This window comes from Rhinolophus sinicus, chromosome 15 (assembly GCF_057876585.1).
Source record: "Rhinolophus sinicus isolate RSI-liver-muscle chromosome 15, RSI-T2T, whole genome shotgun sequence".
NCBI classification, from domain to species: Eukaryota; Metazoa; Chordata; class Mammalia; order Chiroptera; family Rhinolophidae; genus Rhinolophus; species Rhinolophus sinicus.
This window is the reverse complement of record NC_142515.1, coordinates 129326320-129352494: the sequence shown is the minus strand read 5'-3', so window position 1 is coordinate 129352494 and position 26175 is coordinate 129326320. Positions and strand designations below refer to the sequence as shown.

Genomic DNA, 26175 nt, shown 5'->3' with positions numbered 1-26175 from the left:
GGAGTTCGTAAGGTATTATATGTTATTCCATAATAGATTCAATGATAATATAAAAGAATCATAAACCTGAAAAAGAACATGAGATCACCTAGTTCCCGTTTAAAATAGAGAAACTAAGTACTGGTGAGGTTGGATGATATTCCCACGGCCACAGCTAGTTAATGACAAAATGACATCCTTAGGTCTCAGGTGTGTCTCTTGGGCTGGAAAGCCCTTGAGGGCAGAGGTGTCATTCCCGGTTCTTTGGACGTGTTGGCTGTAGTAGCAGGGCTCAGGGTTTGGAGGAGCCAGCAGTTCGCCTGGGCAGGTGCGCAGCACGAGCGGCTGCGAGGCATGTCCTGTGTGCTCTCACCGGGGCTCAGCACTGACTTGCACAGGGGAAGAGGGTCTCTCAGCACATGCCCTCGTGATCAAACTTAAAACTAAATATTTCAACAGCTGTCAGCTCCCAAGACGAAGACATGGGACATTTTGAAATACCAGACCCCATGGAAGAGTCGACGACATCGTTGGTGTCGTCTTCCACGTCTGCCTACTCCTCCTTCCCTGTGGACGTGGTGGTGTACGTGCGAGTTCAGGTGTGCACTCACTCCTCTATGTCGGAGAGAAAGCTGTTCTGCTTAAGTTTGTTGAACCCTCCCACATTACTTCCTCTCATGGCTGAGGTTTCCAGAATGTCTGGGAAGTTCACATGCACTTGTATGTGTGTGTTTACTTTTCTGCTGAGGAGTTTCACAGAGCCTTGGGTTTTCAAAGTTTAGATCTCATACTTTTGGGGCAAAAATGAAAATATATGTTAAAACACTTTTTTTGCATTTATGTCTTTTTTATTATGGCACTGTTTTTGCCACCATGGTCCTTTTTGAGCAGATACAAAGTGTAATTGCGATATAAACTCACAATAATACCTTTGTTAGATTTTTCCTAAGAATTAGGTGAGTTTTATGTATTTTATTCTAGAATGCAGTCCTATCAATAGGCCTTTGGGAGTACATATTAGCATCTGAATGAGTCCATTAATTAAGGAGGATTTAAAAACCGCTTGTATCTAACCATCAGGGTTTATTTAGTTTACCCTCCATTAAAATCTTATAATCAATCTCAAGAATAAAAGAAACGCTAAGTGTCAAACCATTTCCTATTTAGCAGTTTGGCCAAAGAGCTTCCTTTTGTGGGTGAGGGCTTGAGAGTCTATAACACTTTTATGAATACAACAGTCTTTTTAAATTTTAGTGTAAGGAAAATCACTTCCTTTAAAAGACTTGATTATGAACAACTATTATGTGAACATAAACATCTTTAATGTTCTGAATTATCTAAATGTCTAAATATTTATCAAAGATAGCTTCTCACATATTTAGATTTTTTGAAATGATACCACTTCGTTAACACATTGGTTAATGTCTCATGTGTCTGTTTAAGAGAGCAAGTACATTAGACACAAAGTCCTTTTATGTGTTACTAAATTCAATATATGTGGACTGAAACAGCAATGTAATGTTTGGAATACGGTGTGAAATTTTTTTAACCACCTCGTTCCTAACCTTTTTTTTTTTTTAGCCCTCACAGATCAAGTTTAGCTGTTTACCAGTATCCAGAGTGGAATGCATGCTAAAGCTGCCATCCCTGGACTTGGTGTTTTCTTCAAACCGGGGAGAACTGGAGACGTTAGGGACCGTGTGCCCTGCAGAGACTTTATCCCCTGGAGGCAGCACTTCTCAGAGTGGGACAAAGGCCTGTGCCAGCAAAACCGGGACTCCAGGTACACAGATGGCCTTCTTTCTAGGCCGCTGGCATAGAACCAAAGGCTATTTTTAAAAGCATTTTTAATAGTAATTAGTATATACTTCTAAATAGATTGGTTCGGAAGGGAGAATATTTGAGAATTAGAGTATTTATAGAAAAAAATCTACAGTAGATCAAAGTTTTGAGTATATTTTGTCACAAGTAGATGGCAGTTGGGTAGCATTTTGTAGTTGGCTTGAATGTACGCACTGCCAGCCTTCTGAAGTAACTCATATAATGATAAGCGCAAGTCCTTTTTCATGTTTTGTTTTATGCTGTTTTTACAGTTTTTTAAATGGAAAGTAAGAGATGCAGTGTTATCTGGCAAGGATTTCTTATCACACTGAATTAAAATTATATCAAGTATACATACATATTTTTTGTTTTATTTATATTTTATTAAACTTATTGGGGTGACATTGGTTAGAAAATAATAAAGATTTCAAGTGTACGTTTCTAAATATTCATCTCTAAAATAGCTTTAAAGACAGCATGATATATGCCATCATCTTGATCATATATTAAGGCTCCCTGGACTTTTTGTTTTTATTTGGTAAATAGTGCTGAGATGAGTATCTTTGTATATAAGTATTTGGAAACAGGCTTAGTATAAATTCTGAAAAGTGGAATCCCTGAGTCAGAGCGTGTGAACATTTTTAAACTTTTGATACATTTTCCTCTCCAGTGAGACTGTAAGATTTCTGCATCCTAACCGCGGTGTGTGTGGATGCCATGTTCACTGTAGCCTTCCCAACATTGTGCTTTAAGTTTATTTATAGTCATTGTTAATGTGATGGACTACAGTGGGATTTTATTCTTCTAATTTATATTGTATTACTTCATTGGCTATTTGGGGGTGGGGAATATATCCATGCCCATTTCTCTGTTGAAACATTCAGTTTTTTTTCTTAATGACAAAACAAATTATTAACACTTAAATTATTATAGCAGTGTATCCATACTATGCTATTAATGTATACTGAAAGGAATATGAAATGAGCAACTATTTTTCATGCCCACATTTTGATGCTTCAGAAAAAAAAGGAAATAGCACTGCTCATTTTATCATAAAACTTGCAAGAAGGAATGATGATAAGAATAAATGTATAAAAAGTATAGGTTATGACAGTAGCCATTCTTTCAAAGGATCTTTGTGGAACGTTCTGGGGTCTGTCTAAGTCAGTGCTGGGGTTTGGACATAAAGTAATGAACTCAGCTACCAGGCACTGTCCCTGCTAATGTGGAACTTAAAACTGAATTTGGAGAAACAGATAATAAGCAAACAAGCATATAATGAGTGGAAACGGGAAGTAGGTGGGTATGAGTTAGCTCGGCAGAGTTAGGAGAAGGAACACTCCAAGTAGAGATAAAAAATGCATGAAGCAGGAAAGAGTTCGGTAACTTGGAAGAATAAAATAGGACGAGTCTAAGTGGACCGTGGTGAACAAGGGGTAGACTGGCAGAGAACAATTGTGCGAGGGGTCGCTAGTGATTGAGCAGGGACACGCGTGTGATTCTGAGTCCCACTTTTCGATCACTAGTGCCCCTGCAGTGTGACAGCGCTCTCCAGGAGGAGAGCAGTGGGCCGGGTCAGCCGTCCACAACTGATCATTCCTGCTATTAGGCTAGAATAGCAGTAGTGAGACGGAGGGAAATAGACGGCTTGATACATACATGTTGGACACAGAAATTGTTAGACATAGAAATGATATGGTAATAAATTGTACAAAAGGAAGTTAAAAGTGGGAAGGATGACAGATAACCCCCAGGGTTCAGGTTGAGCTATTTGCATGGAAATATCACTTAGTGGAGATGGGAAACATTGAAGAAAAGGAGATTGTGGGAAAAGATGAAGAAGAGTTCAGTTTCCGACATGATAAGCGCTGAATGCCTGTGACCCGTTCTCGTAGGATGTCAGGGAACTGGCTGCAACGTACACATACGTGCAGAGGGGGTCCGAGCTGGACACGCGTATTTTGGAGTCATCACCAAAATCACATAATGCTCTTTTCAGATGGCCTCATGTTTTGAAGTTTAAAGCATATTTGGAATTAGCCTGTCCGCCCATGGTAATGTTGCCACTGAGGACACTTGATTCTGTAAGGCAAAGAGAGCTTTCACTTTGAGCCTGTGTGTGCTTTGCTCTGTTTCCACTGTTTCCTACTGAAATGTGGACTCCAACTGTACAATTTTGGTTTCTTTAATTTGGTGTCCCCCTTTGCTTAAACCCCAGTTATGTTGTACCTCATCCACAGCAGGCTTCCCGTAGTGCAGACAGAAGAAACAGGAAGCCATGGAGTTGGCCACTCACACATATATATAATTGTTTCAGAGATGAACAGGGTATTCAACCCTGGTTTCCGGAGTAAATTAACTGGAAAGTACATCTAAGCCCTCATTGTGTTTTCAAGGATTTAAATCTACTGATGACTTAATGTTTGAGAATTTCTATTTTATTTTCAAGTCATGTGTGGTACTCGAGACGACATTAGTGATAGGCTTCTTTTGTTTTCTGTGGCTTACAAATATTTGGGGTCTGCTGTGTTCCCTGCAGGCTCGTCAGGACTGGGCAGTCCCCTAGGCAGGAGTCGGCACAGCAGCAGTCAGTCCGATCTCAGCACTCCCAGCAGCAGCTCGTCCGGTCTGAGCTTCACTGCGTGCATGTCCGACTTCTCCCTTTATGTGTTTCATCCTTACGGAGCAGGGAAGCAAAAAACCGCCGTCTCTGGCCTCACGCCTGCATCGGGAGGACTAGGTATGCTCGGCTGTTTGCGTCTTCTTCAAACCTACTGTCTTTTCAGAAATCATGATACCTTTAATAATGGATATTGAAAAACAAGATCAGCAACTAAAATTTTTCTCCTCTTTTCTGTCTCTACAAATAAGTAGAAATATGAAAAAAAATAAGTCAAGTAAATGAATTATACAAAAATTTTAAAACTCAGAATGTTTTATAATTGATAAACACAGCACAGTAATCTCTTTGGATCTGACGTCTATTTGTATAAGAAATGATAGCCTACAAATAGTAAGATTTTCAAGTGTGTGCATCATGTTTGTTAATTTAAAATGAGACTTTTATTATTATTATCGCTATTAGAGACCTTAAATTTCACTGACTTTTAAAGTGCAGATTTTACCGCTAAAAATGCTCAGTAGATCATTCTGCTATTTACCTCACTTAGGTGATTTTAATTAATGGCATGTTCCAGTGTTTTGGGTATTTCATGTGTGTGTGCATGTATATGGATACATGTATGTGTGTTTGTGTTCTTTTTAAAGGGAATGTGGATGAAGAACCCACTTCAGTCACTGGTCGAAAAGACTCATTGAGTATAAACCTTGAGTTTGTAAAAGTGAGTTTGTCTCGGATAAGGCGTTCAGGAGGTGCCTCATTTTTTGAAAGTCAGTCTATAAACAAGTCTGCAAGCAAAATGGACACCACGCTGATAAATATATCTGGTATTCAATTTTATAGTGTTTTAATTAAAATATTGTTTTCCAGAATTAAAAAAGACCTCCTTTTTAAGTGTTTAAATATTAAATTTATGCTTTATTTATTAAATAAATTTATTTAATATTAAATTTATGAATAAACTTATTAGTAAATTTATTTATAAATATCATTTATGAGTTTAAATATTAAATGTAATATTGAGCTTTTAGTAATGAATTAATATAAAAGAGAACAGTGACAGTCCAGCCTCATGTTCTCTCTCAGTCCAAGTAATCAGTGTTAGATAAATACATAGAAATGTCACCTGAGGGCTAAAACATGCCTAATTAAATCACTGAGAACTGCTTCGTCACTTCTCTACCATGAATTGGTACAATTTCTGACTTTATTTGATTTTCTAATTGTAAATTTCTTAAAACACTGAAGAAGGATGAGTTAAAAATAATTTGCTGAGTGTCATAAACTCCTGATTCGTATGCCTGTGTATTGCTAGCTTTGTAACCAGCTATATGACTATGGGCAAAGAACTTTTGGAGTATTTAAAATTAAATGCATGTGGAACATTTGGAAGCATTTAGAATACTGTGAGAGTGAACTTTGAAAATTGTTAAACAAATACAGTAAGTACACTCAACCCAGTATTCATTCAACAAACAGTCTGTATTTTACGGTGAGCTTGTGGCAGGCACTCTGCTGGGTGATTGAGGTGCAGGCATGCGTAAGGCAGTGTCTGAAGAGCACACAGATAAATGACAGTCCAGTGTGATAAATGCTATAATACAGGTTCATGAAAAGGAAGGAAACAATAAATTTTGTTTAATATGAGAGATGAGAGATGGCTTCACAAAGGAAATATTTGGGCCAGATCTTCAAAATTATATAGGAATATTCTTGGCTATGGCAACATGGTATTTAATGGCACAGAAGCATTGAAAAGTATGCCTTTGAATTATACTTTGGTTCACTGAAGCTGAAGCATGGGTATGCAAGAGCATTTGATTGGTTGTACAAAGTAGGTGGGGCTGGAGGGGGAGAGGAGTCGGCTCGATGTAGAGCTGGTAAAGCAGACCAGGGCCAGATTGGGGGCGGGGGGTCTCAGATGCCAGGCGACAGATAGGATTCTGGTCCTGTGGGCTGTGAGAAGTCATTAGAGGTTTTTAAAGAAATGGGATGACAACATCACCCCCAAAGATAACAATATTGAATTATACACTTAAACATCTGTTAGGAGGATAGATCTCATGTTAAGTGTTCTGAGCACAAAAAATAAGGCAAAATTGTATATGAATTATGCAATTAACATCTGATTATGTACTTTTGTATAAGGGGATGATGGTTCAGAATGGTGTTTTAGGAAGAGTTGATAGTAGTATGAAAAATGGGAGAGGAAATGTGCTTGAGGCTGTTGAAATAGACCAAGGGGATGAAGGCCTGAATTGTGACAGTAAAAGAGAAGATGGAATGTTTTCAAGAGGAATAAAAGAGAATCCACAAGCTTAAGGACAAATTGTGTGAGGAGTAGTAGAGCAATAGATGAAGTGCCTCTAGGGCGTTCAGGTGGAAGGGTCAAGTAAACAATTGGCTGATGGGCTCAGGCTGAAAGAGACCTTCGATGCGGGAGACGGTGCTATGTAAACCCTACAGAAGCCACGTGGAGGAATAGACAGGACACACAGCAAGAAGCAGAGTGCTCAGACAGCACCTGGGACCGGCCACCCGGAGGCATTCACACTGCCAAGTCACTACTCTTTGTCTAAGCGGAAAGGAGTAGTTCTTGCCACACAGCTCTTTTAGTTTGCAGCGACTTTTGAGGAAGTTTGTAGCCCAGCTCGTCCAATGATTCATTTGTGTATTTGAGGATAGCCCCTTGTTTAAGTTAAAAACTATCTAAAGACTGATCTTTAGAACCTCTCTGAGAATTTCCTGGTAAAGTGATAGTAGAATTCCAACTTGCTGTCATCTCAAAAAAGGAACGGAACTAATAGTGTTAGAATGTGCTATTTTTCTCATTGGTGAAAGGAACATATTATCACTCATTAATCATACCATGCAGCTTATTTTGATATTTCATGAATTGTAACATTATAATTCAGTTCTGTAGTACCATTTCATATTATACCTACTGTGTAAAAATAATGAAGGTTTTGGAAATTTGTTCTAACAAATTTTATTTATTTATGTATCAGCTGTTTGTGATATAGGGTCTGCTTCCTTTAAATACGATATGCGCCGACTCAGTGAAATTCTGGCATTTCCGAGAGCCTGGTATAGGAGAAGTATTGCCAGACGCCTGTTCCTGGGAGACCAAACTATAAATTTGCCAAGTAAGCCTGTTACGCAAGTGTAGTTTATACTTGGTTGTTTTTCACTTTGGTTACAATGGTACCAAGACCCACAGTGGGTAACACAAACTTCGTCTTACTTGGTAGGTTGTACCATGCAGTTCATTCCCTTGTTCAACAAATGTCTGCACCCCGCTAATGTGCTAAGCACATTTTGTGGGTCAAAGCTTGTGAGGCAAAAACCTTGCCCTCTCAGAGATGACATTCAGCTGACTTATTCTATAACGATTACTCTGTAATCTTTGTAAAATCTGGAAATGCAAAAATACCATCCGAGTTAATCACTGTTAAACATGGAAAACAGAAAATGGTGGGGACATGATACCATATTGCCTGCATTTTTTCTCTTGGACTTTGATATCATTGTAGGATTATATTGTATAAGTAAAATGTAGAGTTAGCATGATACAATAGAAATATTAGAAATCTGATCTAGGTTTGTTCCCTCATCTCTAAATGGGAACAGAGTACCTCTCCAGCCCTGTCCTAGGATTTCTGTGAGAATTAAAGAACATGCTGGAATGTACTCTGCAAACTGTAAACTTCTGTACAGTTGTCAAATAGAGAATTAGAAGGAATATATAAAGTGATCAGAAATGGCAGAGTGGTGAAACTTACTATTTTATAACATGGTGGTTTTACCCCCTTAATTCTGTTTTCGTTGCCACTTTTCTATTAGCATCTGGCCCAGGGACCCCTGATTCCATTGAAGGGGTAAGCCAGCATCTTTCCCCCGAATCATCAAGAAAAGCTTACTGCAGGACCTGGGAGCAGCCCAGTCAGTCGGCCTCCTTCACCCACATGCCTCAGTCACCCAATGTGTTCAATGAACATGTGACAAACAGCACCATGTCACCAGGCACAGCAGCGCAGAGCCTGAAATCCCCAGCTTCCATAAGATCCAGGAGCGTGTCTGATTCTTCAGTTCCCCGAAGAGGTAACACTGCTCTCTTTGTTTCAGCAGCCCTCCCATGCCCCCAAGATAAAAATTGTAATTTGTGACTCCCAGACTTCTGTCCCAACTGCAGGGAGATACACTCTTGCAGGTTTTTATGGAAGATGGTGGACGGGCTGGGGTGATACTCCAAACCAAACAAATCCCTCTAAGTATTTGCCAGCAGAAGAGACAGCTAGATGGCTAGTAGTTTGAAAAGGGATAGGAAGAGAGGCGTTATTAGGGTGATCCATGCAGTAAAGTCAGTTTTAGAAGTAAAACAAACCTACAATGTTGTGAAAGATGTTTGGTATTGAAAGTTCGTCTTTGAATTCATTCAGTCATTCTTTTGTTCACCCAGTATTTTTTGAACTGTTTGATGTGCTCAGCACTCAACTTGTGTTTGAACACAAACATGAGTGCTCTAGTTCAGGTCACAAGGTAAGATTAGAGTCTAATGAACAAGTGCAGGGTTCAAGACGTACCTGAGTCCGTGAGACACAGAAGACAGGCACGCAGCGGCCTCTGCTCTCAGAACAGTCCCTACCTCACACCCTCCATTTGGCAGCAGCAACTAGGATGCCCTCCTTCATTAAGAAAACCCCAGGTGGGGAGTGATCTGTGTTGCTGTACCCCCCACACCCCAGAATCCCCGCATATACAATGGAGGTCACACATTGCTTTCAAGGTCTTTCTAAACATTCAGTAAATGGTAACTGCTTTGCGGGCAATATGACAGCTATTTAATGTTAGGCCTTAATACAAGACTATCATATTTTTATGTTTTGGGATTATAGTGATGAGTAGCTTTTGCTTTGTAATCGCTAAGCATCTATGTGAATAAATGTGCATTTGATTTTTCTGTTTTTAGATTCACTTTCAAAGACATCAACTCCTTTTAACAAATCAAACAAAGCAGCAAGTCAACAAGGAACCCCATGGGAAACACTTGTCGTGTTTGCTATCAACTTGAAGCAATTAAATGTTCAAATGAATATGAGTAATGTAATGGGAAATACGACGTAAGTTATTCGATACAAAGAAAATATAATGAATCATTAGTTTTAATTTTTCCTATATTGTCGTAAAGCAAGTCAAAACCCTTGTTTATAATGCTGGAATGTTTGAGACAGTAAAAACAGTAGATTAAAGATATAAAATTGCTTTATCCTGAAAAATGACTTAATCTAAAGATACTATAATATAAAAAGCATGAAATATGTGTTCTAAAAAGAGACAAAATTTTAAGGAAAATAGCATAATTTTCTAGTTAAGAAAAAAGCCTCATCAATGTTAATATTCAAACATTTACCACAGTTTTTATGAGATGTATTTTACTGTGAAATCATCTAACTCTTGTTTAAATTCATGACCCTGGAAGCCATATGTCTAGTTAATAACCTCTTTCTCTCTTTCAGTTGGACAACCAGTGGGCTGAAGAGCCAGGGCCGGCTGTCGGTGGGCAGTAACCGAGATCGCGAGATCAGCATGTCCGTTGGGCTGGGAAGATCACAGTTAGATTCTAAAGGAGGGGTCGTCGGAGGGACCATAGATGTCAATGCTCTGGAGATGGTTGGTATGTTGAAATTTTACAGCTGAAACATAGATTGAAAAAACCGTTTCAAAAATTGGCTTTGATGAGTTTTTCCCATTGGGCATTTCTATGACAAGGAATTCTTATTTCTCTTCCAGCTCACATTTCTGAGCATCCCAATCAGCAGCCCAGCCACAAAATCCAGATTACTATGGGTTCGACGGAAGCCCGTGTGGATTACATGGGCTCGAGCATCCTCATGGGCATATTTAGCAATGCTGACCTCAAGCTTCAGGATGAGTGGAAAGTCAATCTCTACAACACACTGGAGTCGAGCATAAGCGATAAAAGGTACCTAGTCAGAAACACGTGTGGGACACTGTACATGACTGCTCTTAGCATATTCTGTCATCAAGTGAGAAAGTACAACCAATTCATTTTTCTTGCAAAATGATTTTATATTATGCAGTTAATGTGACTGAAAGAGCTGGGTGGGGACGAGAATTATTCTTGTACTTTGAAACTGTTTTCCTTCCGTAAGATGTAAGGTCTCTGTTTTATGTTCTAGTGAAATTTTTGTCCATGGAGATTTGAAGTGGGATATTTTCCAAGTAATGATATCACGGTCAACCACACCAGATCTGATAAAAATAGGAATGAAGCTCCAGGAATTTTTCACACAACAGTTTGACACCAGCAAACGAGCTCTGTCGACCTGGGGACCAGTTCCTTATCTTCCACCTAAGACAATGACGAATAACCTAGAGAAAAGTTCACAAGAACAACGTAAGAATTAGAGCTACGCCTCTCAATGTGCCCTGTCTTCCACTAAATATGTTACAGTCTTCATTTAAAGTAATAATGTCTGTATTCCACACTTACAAAGTGATCCACCCGCTCTCCTCCTGGTCACTCAGCAGAGAACCTGATTTCCCAACCCAGCAGCGGAAGCAGAGGCCGTCGTTCAGTGTCACCTCCCCCGCCACCCTCATCTGCAACCACACGCACTCCTGCCCCTGCAACACCGAGTGTGACCACACCACGTTCTGCTGGAGAGCGTGAGCTGTGGTTCGGCTTGGTTAACGTGTCACATTAGGCAGCTGATTCTTTTCACGCAGCAGCTCCATCAGAAAATGTGTGCTCAGCACGACCATGTTGAGCGCTGTTCCAGGTCAGGCCACCTGTGGTAGACAAAGTTCCCGTCCTTATGAAAGTTATGTTCCAGTGGGGGAGGCAGACCATGACTCAGTGATGAAAATGCCAGATAACTGCAGGGGGAGAGAGGTGCTAAGAAAAAGAAGAAAGCAGGGGAAGGCAGTAGAGCGTGACAGTGTGCGGGGATAGCTGTTTTAGAAGCCTTTTCTGAAGTGAAAGACCTGCTGAGAGAGTTATGGGCATGGGAGGTACCTGAAGGGCGCAAAGCTCCTCCGACAGGAAGAAACTTGGTTAGAGGATCATGAAGGTGGCCACTGCAGGGCCAGAGGGAGCAAGCAGGAAAATGCCGGACATGAACTCAGGGAGATGGGTCACAGTTAAGATTTTCAATATGGTAGGTGGCTGTTGGAGACTTCTGAGCAGATTTGATATTATTTGATTTACCTTTTCTTAAAATACCACTGTGGCTGCTATGCGGAGCACAGACTACATGAGGTGGTTGAGAATGGAAGTAAGGAGACCGTGTACTGTAATTACCGTTACCACCGTTACCAGAGTTACATCACCATAGGAAGGAGGCCATGCAGGAGGCCAGGCCACCGGTGGCGGCTTTAACTAGTGATAGAGGTAAAAGTGGTGCAAAGTTGTCAGAATCAGGACAATGGTTAATAACTTATTCTCACAGAACCAGTACATGTGCATTGAGAAAAACTAGAAAATACATACACGCAAAAACTCAAAATATCCCATTCCACCCAGAAATCACCACTGAATACTTGAGAGCATAAACTTTCAGATACTTTTCTGTGCACCTAGATACATGTGTGTACTTTTTACCAAAATAGTGTTCATACTGTTTTGTAACCTTTTCCACTCAATCTCCCACTTTCCATTCTGCCAATTTATGTCCTCTAGCCTCTGACCACATTCCACAATTGACCTAAAATTATCCTTACAACTCGTTTGTCCAAACGAGTATATCCAACTCAAGATCACAGGTTAAAACATCTGGTTGTGTGCCTTCACTCTCTTTTAATTCAGCATGGTTCTCTTTTTAATGACCTGACTTGGTGAAGGCACCTGGCCAGTTGTCCCGCAGAATGTGCTACCGTGCTTTCGAGGTATTTTCCATTTGCTTCCTCGTGGTTTCACTTATCTTGTTCCTCTAGCCCCTGGTTTTTTTGTTTTGTTTTGTTTTGGTTTTTAAAACTAGAAATGGTATCAGGCGTATACAAATAGAGGGAAGTTTCCCCAGACACCTGGCTTGGATTCTTTTAAAAAGCCCTTGTCTTGGAAAGCAAGCAGACAGTCTTCAGGAAATTGTTTCAGGTTAAAAGACTCTAAAGCAACATGCCAACTAAATGCAACACGTCATCCCTGGTTGGATCTAGAATGAGAGCTGTGGAAAGCAGCCCGAAACAGCAGTCCTGGAATAAGTGGGAAATACTCATTAGTGCTTCCCAAACTTCAGTGTGTGTCTGAAACACCTGGAGATTCTGCTCCAGTAGGCACAGCATGGACGTAAGAGCCTGCATTTCTAACAAGTTTTGGGGTGATGCTGATGGTCCTCAGACCTCACTTTTGAGTAGCAAGGGTTTAAAAGAGTAAAAAAAAAAAAGTACTTTCAGGGGATCTGCATTTGATTTCTAGGTCTTCTAGTCACTGGTTTGTCTAACCCCTCTTCTGCTTCACTTGAAAAGGTCTAGATGAAATGCCTAGTTTACAGTTACTATGAGATCGTATAAAATTTCATGCACTTAGCAATTCATTGATCATTGCAGCAGTGTACGTTATAATTGTTATTAGCAAGTTACTACTTTCTTTAGTTCATTCCACCCCTATGCAGCGTCTTTTCCGGGCTGTATCTTTATGAGCTTCTGCTCAATGTTAAGCAACAGTTGGATTGTTGTTTTCATCCCTTAACTGAGTCACTTTGGCTGTACAAAGCAGCCACCTCCCGTCCCCCCTCCCCCGCACCCCCATTCAGGATGTGCCTGAGGCCCTCGCGGCTAAGTGGTTTCTGCTTTTCTTGCAGTACTTGATGCGGCCCACCATCGGCATTGGCCTGGAGTATTGAAGGTGGTGTCAGGATGCCACATATCCTTGTTTCAGATCCCATTACCAGAAGATGGAATGCAGTTTGGAGGATCAATGAGCTTACATGGAAATCATATGACACTAGCTTGTTTTCATGGTCCAAATTTCCGTTCAAAATCCTGGGCCCTTTTTCACTTAGAAGAACCAAATATTGCTTTTTGGACTGAAGCTCAGAAAATCTGGGAAGATGGTAAACTGACAGCTTTTAAGCTTTTACTCTTTGCTGTCTTCTGATATGATAACATATGGCAAAGCAGTTCTTTCTCATGTCTTTGTCTTTTTTTCTTCTAATATTTCTGAAGTCTATCTCTATGTGTTGTCATGTACCTGACAGGTCAAGTTCACTTTGTATCTACATAAAGTCTGGGACGTGTTAAAGGACTCATTTCTGAACTTGCCATCTACTCTGCTTTTTACTTAAGCAATTAAAGTTTCTGCTGCTGGGGCTGGTCATAGTCATAATAATAATAGTTATTGTAAATATTTCTTATGAAAACATGAACAGAAGACACAGTGGTAGCATAAGGAAATTATTTGCCAGTCAAGATCATAATTTTTATGGGCGAGGGTATGCTTTTACTTCTGTTTACAATGATAAACCCAGTTCCTTTTAGCTTTAATTCCTACTCAGAGGTTTCTTAATGATGAATGAAAAAATGGTTGTTCTTCCCCTTACTGGGGATAAATCCCATTATAACTAAAAGAAGAAAAAATTATTTGTGATTTTTTTTTTTCCCCTTCACTGATTTACTCCTCAATTTCACAACCCTCCTTATCTGTGTATAACTTACTACATCTGTTGCTTTAAGGCCACAGCTGTTGCATCTAAATATAGTTCATTACATTAAAAACTTTTCCTTCCCTCTAGGCGCTAGTGATCATTCTACATATATTGTACAAACATTGGATTTTCACCTGGGCCATAATACCATGGTTACCAAACCATGTGGAGCTTTGGAAAGTCCCATGGCCACGATAACCAAGATAACAAGGCGCCGCCATGAAAACCCACCCCACGGAGTTGCAAGTGTGAAAGAATGGTTCAATTATGTTACAGCCACCAGGAATGAAGGTTCGAAGTTTGGTTTTTTTTTGGAGAGATTTGTTTTGTTTTTTTCTAGTTTGAGCTCTTTTGACTATGTTTAGAATTTAAGTGGAGGGAGAATTTTCATTTCTTCAATTAAAGTTTCATTTTACTCCTGCTGACATAAGTAACAATAATACTATATATGATTGCACCATGCTGATGATGCAACATCTCATAGAGTAGAATTATTTTAGATATAACTGAAAACATTCAAAATAAAATTGGCTTAAATAAATTAGAAGTTAAGTTTACTTTATGATAATTGGAAAAATATTTTCATACTAATGCTAAACATTGGAGGTTTAGAGAGTTATTACACAACTAAGTAATAGAATGCCACAAACTTAAGGTTCAGGATGGATGGACTAAAATGAAACCAAATAATTTTATTCCTATGAAGTCAGAAGTTTAAAGAGAGTGGTTCTGATGAGCTTTTTCATTTAATTAGATTTATCAGTCTTATAATACTGTGGTCATGAAAATTTTTATTTTGGGGTTGTTTTTGTGTTCAAGTTTACAGTACTGCCTTCACCAATACATTTCAGTTGTATTGTAAAGCTGACTAGATTGAGACGTGTTAAGACTTGAATGTTTTACTTAAAAATGACTTTTAAAAATGAAAAAGATGACTTGGGCCCTATGGAAAATAGTTACTATGGATTAGGCAACCCCAGAGATTAGCGACTGTTAAAAACGTTCTGAGAGCAAAAGAGGATAAAGAAGCAAATTAGTTTATGCATGTATTGACTATTCTACTTTCTAAGTAGAGATTTGGGAGGAAGGGATCCTTTTTGGGTGGGATACTATGGAGGGACTATTAACATGTTGAACTGCTACCTTTGTACCTAGAAAAATACTAATTTTTATAAGACAACCATAATGAAATCATAGCACATATGTTGGGGAAAATCAGGACTTCTACCTGATTTCAAGGTCAGGATCATTTAATCACAAATTCTGTAAAGTATTCAATGTATGGTGAACTTTGAGATTAATGAAACTCTTAAATTCAGACTTGAATTCAGTTGAGAATAATATTCATTTTAAAGTTCAAGAAACAAAAAATGGATTGGATTATTGGATTTATCCGAAATCATGTTATAAAGCTTCAGTCTTGAGAATAGTGATATATGTGTGTATATACATATATATAAGTATAAATCACTACATACATATTAACATCACTATATTTATGTATAAATATATCTGTACCTCATCTACATATATAGAGATATATAACGATTCTCAAGACCACAGCTTCTATATGACTGTTTTGAAAAATGTCTTTATGTTCTAACTTCTGAAATGATAAAAGTTCTGTGTATATGGTGTCATGAAAGCTATAGGCTTACAATGCCTACTGGTTTAATTCGATTCTTACTATCTTTCTTATGTACGTAGAGCTAAACCTACTTCGTAATGTTGATGCTAATAACACTGAGAACAGCACTATGGTGAAGAATTCCAGTTTGCTGAGTGGCTTCCGAGGAGGTTCTAGCTACAATCATGAAACAGAGACTATCTTTGCGTTACCAAGGATGCAGCTCGACTTTAAATCCATTCATGTTCAAGAACCACAAGAACCTTCATTACAGGGTATGTGGGAAAACCATCTTCAGTTTCTAAAGTTCCGAAGAAAATACTAAAGGAACTTCAAACTACTGCTGTTTTCCCATAGGTTATTTTTGTAATATTAATATAACCTGATGAAATTGATTTCCTGGGTCAAATTGATTGATTTTCATGCCAGCCATATGATCTCTGGCAAATGATTTAATCCATTTGCACCTTTCTCCTCAGTAAAATGGGGGCTAATAATAGGACCTCATTCGTGGGGTTTTTATGAGGAATAAATGGCATATTCTTGAAAAGTGCTCAGTCGACTATCATCATTCTGTAAATCATCATTCTGTAAATACAGAAACTACTCATTTCTCTGTTGTTGCATTTAAGTGGATTCATTTACACAAACCCATGTGAAGCCCTTATTAACGGGTGAGAAAGGGGCTCATTCATGAAATCTCTGCTATAAAGGAACTTTGCCTTGCAGATCCCAGCCTGAAGCCAAAGGTAGAATGTAGTGTGGTGACAGAGTTCACTGACCACATCTGTGTGACTATGGATGCTGAGCTCATCATGTTTCTCCACGATTTAGTGTCGGCTTATCTTAAAGAAAAAGAAAAAGGTGGGTAGCATATTCTTGTTTGGGGAGGTTGGTTTTTTCTGTTTTTGTTTTTCGAGCTTCAAGAAAGGCAGTTGTCTGTCATTTATATGGAATTTTATGGTCTTATGACAAAACGAGTACAATGTGTCTCCTTCCTCTATGAATTCTAATGAAATACCTATAAATAATATATTAGTATGACTATTTCGCAGGCTTCCTGAGTATCTGCTAGGTACATGGTACTCTTTCTAACCACGCTTCACACTGGTTAGAATGATGTTTGGTGCTTTCCAGAATGTTTCCGTATACCAATGTACATTATCCGGCCTTGTAGGAGATTCTCACAAAGTAGGCAAAGAAAAGAAATCCTCTTTGGAGAAATGTTGCCAATCAAAGTGAAATGACTTAAGGAACAACTACATAATAAAGCAGCAGGAGTTGTACACATAATTGGGAAAATTAAATTAAATTAAATAAATCTGTTTAGAATGCAGAGAACATTTTCTTTTTATAAATATTTAGACCTCAGTGGTGTTTGTCTTTATGAGCTAGCTAACATTGATTTACTCACTGGAAACTTAAATGTTTGCCCATTAAGAAACATGGTGACTCTAATATCCGTATGGAATTGGTTGAATATATTACGGTGTGTCCATACCATGGAATTATTTAAAATAAGGTAATTTGAAATGCAATGATATGGAATGCTCTCCAAATACATGGTCTTTACTGATTCAATATTTACTGTACAACTACATGCATACATACTGTGTTTCCCCGAAAAGAAGATCTACCCGGTCTTATAAAAATAGTACCAGGTCTTATATAAATTTTTGCTCCAAAAGACACATTAGAGCTGATTGTCCGGCTAGCTCTTCTTTTCAGGGAAACATGGTAATGGTAAAACAACAGATGTGATTTTTTAAAACTGCTTGGAATAGATGTACAGGCACCTCGGAATTGCTGCAGGTTTGGGTCCAGACCCCACACAACAAGGAGAGCATCACAATAAAGCAGTCAGAACCTTTTTGTTGATGGAGGGTCTTGCCTTCAATTTGCAAAAAAACCCAAAAACCCACATCTGTGAAACGCAATAAACTGAGGTATGCCTGTCATTTGTTCAGGTCACACTATAATCTGCTTCTCATGAAGAAAGAAATATAAAAATTGTCTTACAGATATTTCAAAATAGCCTCATAATAAATGTCTGAGTGAAGAAAACAGAAAGACAGGTGATCAAAAGACCATGTCGAAAGAGTGCAAAGGTTGCATAGCATAGATTGAACTGCTTTTTGGTACTACTATTCAATCTAGATATGCCGAAAATTCAGAGTGAGTAAAATCAGTAATGATGGCTGGGAGAAATCTATGAAAACTCCCCAAGTAAAATAATGAAACTATATAATAGGAAATGTTATATATATTACAAGTAGATGCAATTTTCACGTATAGCCCCAATACATACCAGTCACTGGCAATCCTCTTTTTTTCTCTCTGCCTTAATATTAAAACTTAATGTGGAGAAAAACATTCTAGATAAACCTATGAAGTTCAGAGTTCTTTTATAGTCTACCTAGTTATGAAAGTCTGCCAGATTTCTTTCTCTCAGGTATTATGTGAAATCGTCATTTTTTGTGTTGGTCTTGGCCTGCCATGAACTTGTGTATTTCTGAAAAAAAAAGAATTGTTTTGTTTATATAAAGTGTTGTGAAACATTTCAATGGGAAAACAGGGAACAGGGACTTGATTATTGGACATATATAATACTTATAGTAACAAAGTTTTATTATCTATATGGGGATTTCAATTATAAATAAAAATGTTTTAATAAGCATATTATTAAAAACTAAAAGCAATTACTTTTGGTCAAAATAAACATAAACAGGCCTGGGAATATTTGTAACAGCATATAAAACTAGACCAGAATCAACAATATTTCTAGAACATTGAGATAAATTGTGCATGTGTCGCTCTGGTTATAACTTCATTGGGAGTTAGCAGTGGGACATACACAGACTGGGAATGAAACTGTTGTCCCCAACATAAGAATACAGGTGTCTGCTCAGTTGCTCTGCTTTTGCTTATTATTGGTGGTGTTTGCAGTACTATAACTGAGTTGTACACATTAAATGGGAGAATTGTATCAGTAAAGTTGTTAAAATAAAATGTCATCCACCTACAACCATTATTTAGGAAACCCACAAGAATGTGCCCTACGCCTGTTATCAGATAAATCTCAGCATTCTTTACCGTTAGTTTTAGACACACAAATATATACATAAAACATATACTATACTCAAAAATAAACAATGACGTTATTTCTAATTGTAAGATAATAAAATAACTTTGATATTGTCTTCAAGCAATATTAATAATTGGCATTTATTTATGGCTTATTTAAAATATTGTTTTGTAATAAATGTAATTACATGAAGTTTTGGCCAGTTCATAAATAAAATGATAAATAGAGCCAATTGTTCGATTTGTGTACTGATTTAAAATAAATGTGAAAGATAGAGACTTGCAATATTAATTTATCGTTTTCATTATAGCCATTTTTCCACCTCGGATTTTATCCACTCGACCAGGACAGAAAAGTCCAATTATTATACATGATGACAATTCCTCTGAGAAAGACAGAGAAGATGGCATCACTTATACCACTGTGGATTGGAGAGATTTTATGTGTAACACGTGGCATCTAGAGCCTACTCTTAGGTAAGAAGATGTATATATTTACCTATATCCTATGGGATTATTATGAGAAAAAGGTTTTAAATTGTGTGTCAGATTAAACACTTTTCACCAAAAAATATTTTTAGAAATTAGTCAGTTATAACCTCTAAATGTCTGACTGCTATTTTTGCTGCTCCTTTCTGCTTTTGTAAGTGTTCTCAGCAGGAGAAGCACAAACACAGAATATCTCAGTGCTGATTAGCTGTCCACTGTGTGACATTCTGTCAGTTAATCACTAAAATATGAGAATAACTCTTCTTCCATAGTTGCTATTATTTTTTCACCATCTCACCAGCACATTGTTTTCAGGTTCTTGAGTTAGCTACCATAAACTGCTTTGTAACTTAGTTTGGGAGGATGTAGTAGAAGTCAGACATCATTATTAAGGAGCCAGTATAATTTCTCACATGTGCCATGACAATGTCATAGCACCTACAATGTCACAGTGTCTGTTTGTCTGCATAGGATCCATTCATGACTCTGAAATGTGGAATTTAATGCTTTACTGAGTCCAGTTTGTCCAGTCATGATCCCAGCTAATCAACTTGTTTTCATATCAGAACTTCAAAAGTGTTTTCTAATTTTAATTATATTTATAATGCTGCTATAACTAGGAGTACTTATGTATGTCTTCACTTGTGATTAATACAACATTCCTATTATGTTTCCCTTTCCTCTCTTCTGCTTTGTTAATCAAATTATAATTATCTGAATCATGGAATAACAGAATCAAAAAAAGTCCATCACATTTCACAACATTCTGCAGAATGATACATATTTCATTCAGATGAGGTTATTATTCACGCATATTTATACCAAAATAATCCCACACTACCAAAATAAGTCCACAATTATACAGTGGACTTCTGTGTAAGCAGAAAGTAATGACTTTGTGTTAGTCACTTGTATTCAATGAAATGCGTTGTAACAAAACTGATAAAACACTTGCGTGTTAATTCATAGTACATAATCAACACATGAGGAAAATTAACAGTGTCAATAGGTACAATATTAAAATACTGCAGCGGTCCTAATGCAGAAACTATTTAGAAAGTCTGTTTTGCAAAACCTCGTACACAGACAACAGTATGGTAGTTACTAAAAGGGAAGAGGTGTTGGAGGGTACATAGAAAAGAGTAAAGAGGGTCAAATATATGACGACAGAAGGAGACTTGACTGGGTGGTTGTTGTGTCCAGCACAACACAGGCAGTGAGGGAACGAGAAGGGGCAGCTTTGGGTTAAGTTTTAAGAAAGAAAGAAACAGAGACTGAATGCAGTTAAATCTCAGAGGGCCAAGGGGTCTCATAGTCACCAGAGACTGGAGCCTCGAATCTGGCCAACTGGTGGCTTTTATTGACACTCATACAAATATAAGAAAGTAACATTGTTTCTTACACTGTCTGTGAGACTCATACATCATAGCAGAAAAAATATTTATTTCAATCACCCTTTGTCTGTTAACAGTCGAAGCATAAAGTCCCGTGATGTCTTAACTACGATATGTACCCTCCCAGGGACAAGTATCTCATGTAGTAACAGTTCCGTTGAGATAAGTGGAGAGAGCTGATCTTTATCGCTCTCATGACTTCTCTCACAATCAGGTGAGAGAGGAAAGCCAGAGTCAGCAATGGCTTTTCCCAGGCAGGGGGGAAGGGGAGGCAAGGCTCCTTTTTGATCCTCTAAGGCAGCTCACTGGGGTCCCCACTCGGTTCTGCCTGGCTTGAGTTGTTCCCCCATGGGGAATCTTACCCGTCATTGGCTGCAAACCATCTTTTGGGGACCAGACAGAGAGACATAAGGTGTAACACAGAGATAAGCAAAGTCCCAAAAAGGCACAGTCTCACAGGCACAGTCTTTCCTCAAGGAAAGACACGGGGGGACAGTCGGCTAGGCTGTTGTGTGACTACAGGTGGTGAACACAATGCAATACACAGATGATGTATTATAGAATTGTGTACTTGAAACCTATATAATCTTATTAATCAATGTCACCCTGATAAATTTAATAAAATCAAAAAAATAAAATAAATAAAACTGAGAGGCAGAGAAAAGGCAAATCTGCTTTATATTTGTAAATCTAAATAAATGTAATGAAATTGACTAGGTAAATCATCACTTGATGTTGATAGGTTGGTTCTATGATTTTAAGAGAAACAACATATAATGAAACCAATTTTACCATAGGCTAATTGATACAAGAATGAAGTTCCTACATTGTTGTAATGAAACATTGTTATAATGAAAAAGAGGACCTGTTATATCTTTTAATTTAAAATGAGCATAAAAATAGTTAAATTTGCCATAAATATATTCCTTTTTTAGCAAACTACCATGAGACCAGTTAAGTATACAGTATAGTGATGGAAGCATGGTTAAGAGCAGTGGCTTTGTACCTGAGTGACATTGCCCAAAGGACCTAATAGCCTCTCTCTGCCTCAGTTGCCTCATAAGACAAATTTAGAAAATGGTATTACCTACCTTGCAGGGTTGTTACAATGGTTAAATAAGTTAAGTAATGCAAAATGCTTATGACTATTAAGAGTTTAACAGATCAGTACTTAATACCTGCCCCCTTTTCCCTAATTGAAATAGTGGGAGAGAGGCAGCTAGAAATCGAAGTTAGTTTTAATACTGATAAAGCTGGTACCAGAGAATGGGGTTTGGATGTCTGGCAACAATGGCTGTCTGCCACGGAGCCGGGATCGGACTTACCTGCTGGCTCTCGATGCAGCTCTGTGGAGGTTGGTGGGCTGGAGTCGGGCAGTCAGAGGCCCTGTGTTTCTACCTGGCCACAGGCAGCCGTGAATGGTCTTGGGTCACCTATTTGGGGGCCTGTCCTTGAAAAACCTGTGGCATAAAGGAACACCAAAATGAATGGCTCCTATGAGAAGGTAGGGAGGAGGGTACTCAACTACAGTACTCAGTTCCTGCATTAATTTGCCAGTCAGATAAATCATCAGTAAGGGGGCAGAGAAAGGGCAGAGGTGTTTCACAAATGGCTGTTCCTCTATTTGGAAAGAAATACCAAGAATAGGAAGAAAATGCTGCTTCCTTCGAGCATGTTTAGCATATAGCAGACACTCAGTATAATGTAGCCTTTTTTCATTACCTTATGCCACATACTTGAACTCTTATTTTTTTCAGCTTTTGAGGTGCAATTAACAAAGTAGAAAGCTGTTTTAAGTGTATAATGTCGTGATTTCATATATGTACACGTTGTGAAGGAATTCCTCCATCAAGTTAATTAACACGTTTTAGACCGAACCATAAGTTCTTTAAATGTTTAAGATGACTTTGTAACTTGCGGTCTAAAATAAATGAATCAGGGTGAAATGACTAAACTCCATTACTGTGTGTAGGCTTATCAAGGATACTTAAAAGCACACATTTTATGAATGCTATTACAGTGAATCCAGGAACTATAGGTCAGATTATTCAAATGCACCTACTGAAAATATTTTGTCTTGAGCGTATTATAGAGGCTTAGTGATCCTCTTGAACTTATCATCAGGACCATGTTAGGGCACTGTACTCCTAATTATTATTTATAATTATTTTAGATTGATTTCTTGGACTGGGAGAAAGATTGATCCAGTAGGCGTTGATTATATTCTTCAAAAACTGGGCTTTCATCATGCCAGGACTACTATTCCGAAATGGCTTCAAAGAGGAGTCATGGACCCATTGGACAAGGTTCTGTCCGTTCTTATCAAAAAACTTGGTACTGCACTACAGGATGAAAAGGAAAAGAAAGGAAAAGACAAAGATGAACACTAAAAAGAAACTTGATCTGTGAACAAACTATGATTATGTCCATTAAGTTTTATTACACTGGAGTGGTTTTTTTTGTATATTAAAATTGTTTTAAATATAACTTTAAAATTATTCTAAATTTTGTGGCCATTATATTAAACGTTTGTAAGTTAACCTGTTTGTTCCAGTTCCACTGTTCTGTATACTGTGAAGTATTGCATGGTAATGTAAATTTTGTGAAAAACTAGGTTAAAATATATACATCTACTCAATAGGGTTTATAATTGTATTATGTGCAATATGATGCCTGCATCTTAAAGTATTTTCAGAATAACTGTGAATTTCCTGTTATTGGCCATAACTTTTAGAAAAGATCTTGTTGATAATGTGATTTTTTTTTTTGTAATTAATTGCTTTTTCTTTTTTTAAAATGTAGACTTGTATAAATATCTATTTGTATATAGTTTGAGTAATTGTGATATGATTAAATACTACTAAAATATTGTTTGTAACTATTGTAATAAAATCACAAAATTGGTTTCAATCTGGAGTTGTTTTTGAGTCTTTTCTTCCTTTTGTAGCTTTTTGTTATAATTAACAGATACCCACCCTGTGCTAGTTACTAAATGTTTTCATAGAAGATAATACTTATAAAAATAAATGAGAATTAGCTGAAGGAGGATACAATCAGGGAGAGGCACAACAGAGGCTTCAGAAATATTAGGTATTGTTTTATTTCTGAAGCTAGTGGTAAATACAGCTGTTTGTTTCTATTATAGTCTATGTTTATATGTATTTTGTACATATGAAGGTAGATGTATAGTGTATATATATCTTGTGCTTATGAAGGTATATGTCTAATATACATGCATTAGCATAATAAAGTTTTTTAAAAAATAGCGAAATCTAAAATAATATTCAAAAGTAGCTATAATGCTGCTAATCATAACTCAGGTTTGAAATCAGCCAGGTCAGTACAGCCAGCTTAAAGGTTGGGTAAGCAATACAACTGAAGCACCTAGAGCTAGAAAGCACCTCAAGAAAGCCTCTGCTGCAAACTCTTGCACATAGGTAGGTAAGACAGTATTCTCTATGATAGATTTTTAAACATTTTTAAAATCTCCAAAAGAACCAAGATACTTAGCCAGCCAAAGTCATATATACCATAAGTGTGTGTGTGTGTGTGTGTGTATGATTAGTAGGGGAATTTATATACCTAAAAAGATAGATAGATATAGTTAATAGGGGAACTAAGAATTTCTCTCTATTGTCACACAAACCTAGTACAACTAAAACCAAAACCCTGGTGCTAGAGTCATATTTTGTATTTTTTCTGCTAGACCATCTTATCTATTGTTTGCCTCATCTATGTATCCCCCTAACCCCCCCTACAGTTGGGGGCTATAGGAACATTATTATGTATACTAGTCAAAATTACCACAGAAGCAAATTCGATGCCTACTTTGGATCTAGTGTCTAAGATAATACTGCCAGAAAGTTACTTCATAAAACAAAGTAACTGAAAATTAAAGAAACCAGTTCCTTACTTTCATCCTTCAGATAATTCTCTGCTTCAAAGAAACAGTTATGCCAGTAAGTTCTCAATGTTAAAAATTTCTCATGGCTTTAAATAGTATTGACATATGAGATTACAAAACATAAGTATAAATTTTATTTCTGACATTTACTGTGATAATGGTATAACAAGAAAAGGGCAATTTAAACTAAATTTGCAACTATTCATAATATCTGTGGCTCTGTTAGACAAGGCTGTGAGAAAACCATGTTTGTGCATTGCTGGTGGGAATGTAAATTGGAACATTATGGGAATTCCAGAAAGAGAAGAGAAAGGGACAAAGTATATTGAAAGCATTAATGGCTGAGAACTTCCCAAATCTGGGGAGAGAAATAGACATCCAAATCCATGAGGCCCAGAGGACCCCAAACAGGTTGAACCAGAATAGGGCTACACCAAGACACATTATAATTAAGCTGCAAAAGTCAAAGACAAAGAATTTTAATAGCAGCAACAGAAAAGAGAAAAGTTACATACAAGGGAACCCCATAAGACTATAGGCAGAATTCTCAAAAGAAACTCTTCTGGCCAGGAGAGAATGGGATGACATGTTCAAAATAATGAAAAAAACAAAAAACTGTCAACCAAGAATTCTATACCCAGAGAAGAAGTGGTCCTTCAGAAATGAAGGATCAAGACTTCCCCAAACAAAATGTGAAAGAGTTCATTACCACCAGATCTGCCATATAAGAAATGCTAAGGAGAGTTCATTGGAAGTCTAAAAAAAAAAAAAGGAAAAAAAGTTAACATCACAGAAACATACAAAGGTAGTATAAATCTCACTGGAAATGGCAAATATGTAGTCATAGTTAGATTCTGCAATATGGCTATAGGGCATAGTTCATTTACAACTCTAAAATTCTTCATTGAGTTATCATTACAAAAAAAAAAAAATAGGTAACAGGAAGACAATAAAAACTGAGTTCTTCAGAAAGATAAAAATAATTGACAAACCCTTAAATAGACAAACCAAAGAAATGAGAAACCCAAATCACACGTGTGTGGTCAGTTAATTTATGTTTAATTAAATTATGTTTTCTTCTAGGAATTTTATGGTTTCAGATCTTATGTTCAAGTTATGAATTCATTTTGTTCGTTTTTTGTGTATAGTGTAAAATAGTGATCCAGTTTCATTCTTTTTTGCATGTGGCTGTCTAGTTTTCCCAACACTATCGAAGAAACTAATGTTTCCCCTTTGTATATTTTTTCCCATTTCTTTTCTTGAGCTTCTATTTCCATTCCATGCCCCTCCTGAAATTTGATCCTAATATAATGATATATTTTTGTACTTACAAGTTTTATTCATCATCCTCATCCTACTTCTTGGTAACAACAGTTGAATTAAAATTCGTTTGTAAGCAAAAGCTGCTAAATGTAAAGAAATAAAATGCTGCATTGAGTTATCACTATAGTCATTCATGGGCACTTGATCAAAGCAACATAATCACATTTTGATAATCACTGAAGAAACATAAGCTATTACTGAAAACGTATTGCTTAATGAAAGGAATGAGGCTGTTTTTTGTGGGGGGTTTTTCCTCCCAATTATCCCAT

At 37.5% G+C, this 26175-nt stretch overlaps 1 protein-coding gene across 7 annotated transcripts in view; it reads left to right on the top strand.

Annotated features, from left to right (window-relative positions):
- Positions 1–23589, top strand: part of BLTP1 (bridge-like lipid transfer protein family member 1) — a 158929-nt gene extending 135340 nt beyond the window's left edge. For all 7 annotated transcript variants that reach the window (XM_019741408.3, XM_019741409.3, XM_019741413.3 and 4 more), the window contains 16 exons: positions 439–578; positions 1561–1762; positions 4340–4540; positions 5068–5247; positions 7429–7566; positions 8264–8521; positions 9390–9540; positions 9937–10094; positions 10211–10403; positions 10621–10838; positions 13243–13494; positions 14173–14376; positions 15793–15987; positions 16442–16576; positions 19108–19273; positions 22853–23589. In XM_019741408.3, the coding sequence (XP_019596967.3) occupies positions 439–578; positions 1561–1762; positions 4340–4540; positions 5068–5247; positions 7429–7566; positions 8264–8521; positions 9390–9540; positions 9937–10094; positions 10211–10403; positions 10621–10838; positions 13243–13494; positions 14173–14376; positions 15793–15987; positions 16442–16576; positions 19108–19273; positions 22853–23069 (3008 nt within the window). In that variant the 3' untranslated portion in view covers positions 23070–23589. The remainder of the gene's footprint in view (positions 1–438; positions 579–1560; positions 1763–4339; positions 4541–5067; positions 5248–7428; positions 7567–8263; positions 8522–9389; positions 9541–9936; positions 10095–10210; positions 10404–10620; positions 10839–13242; positions 13495–14172; positions 14377–15792; positions 15988–16441; positions 16577–19107; positions 19274–22852) is intronic.
- Positions 23590–26175: the final 2586 nt, after the last annotated feature.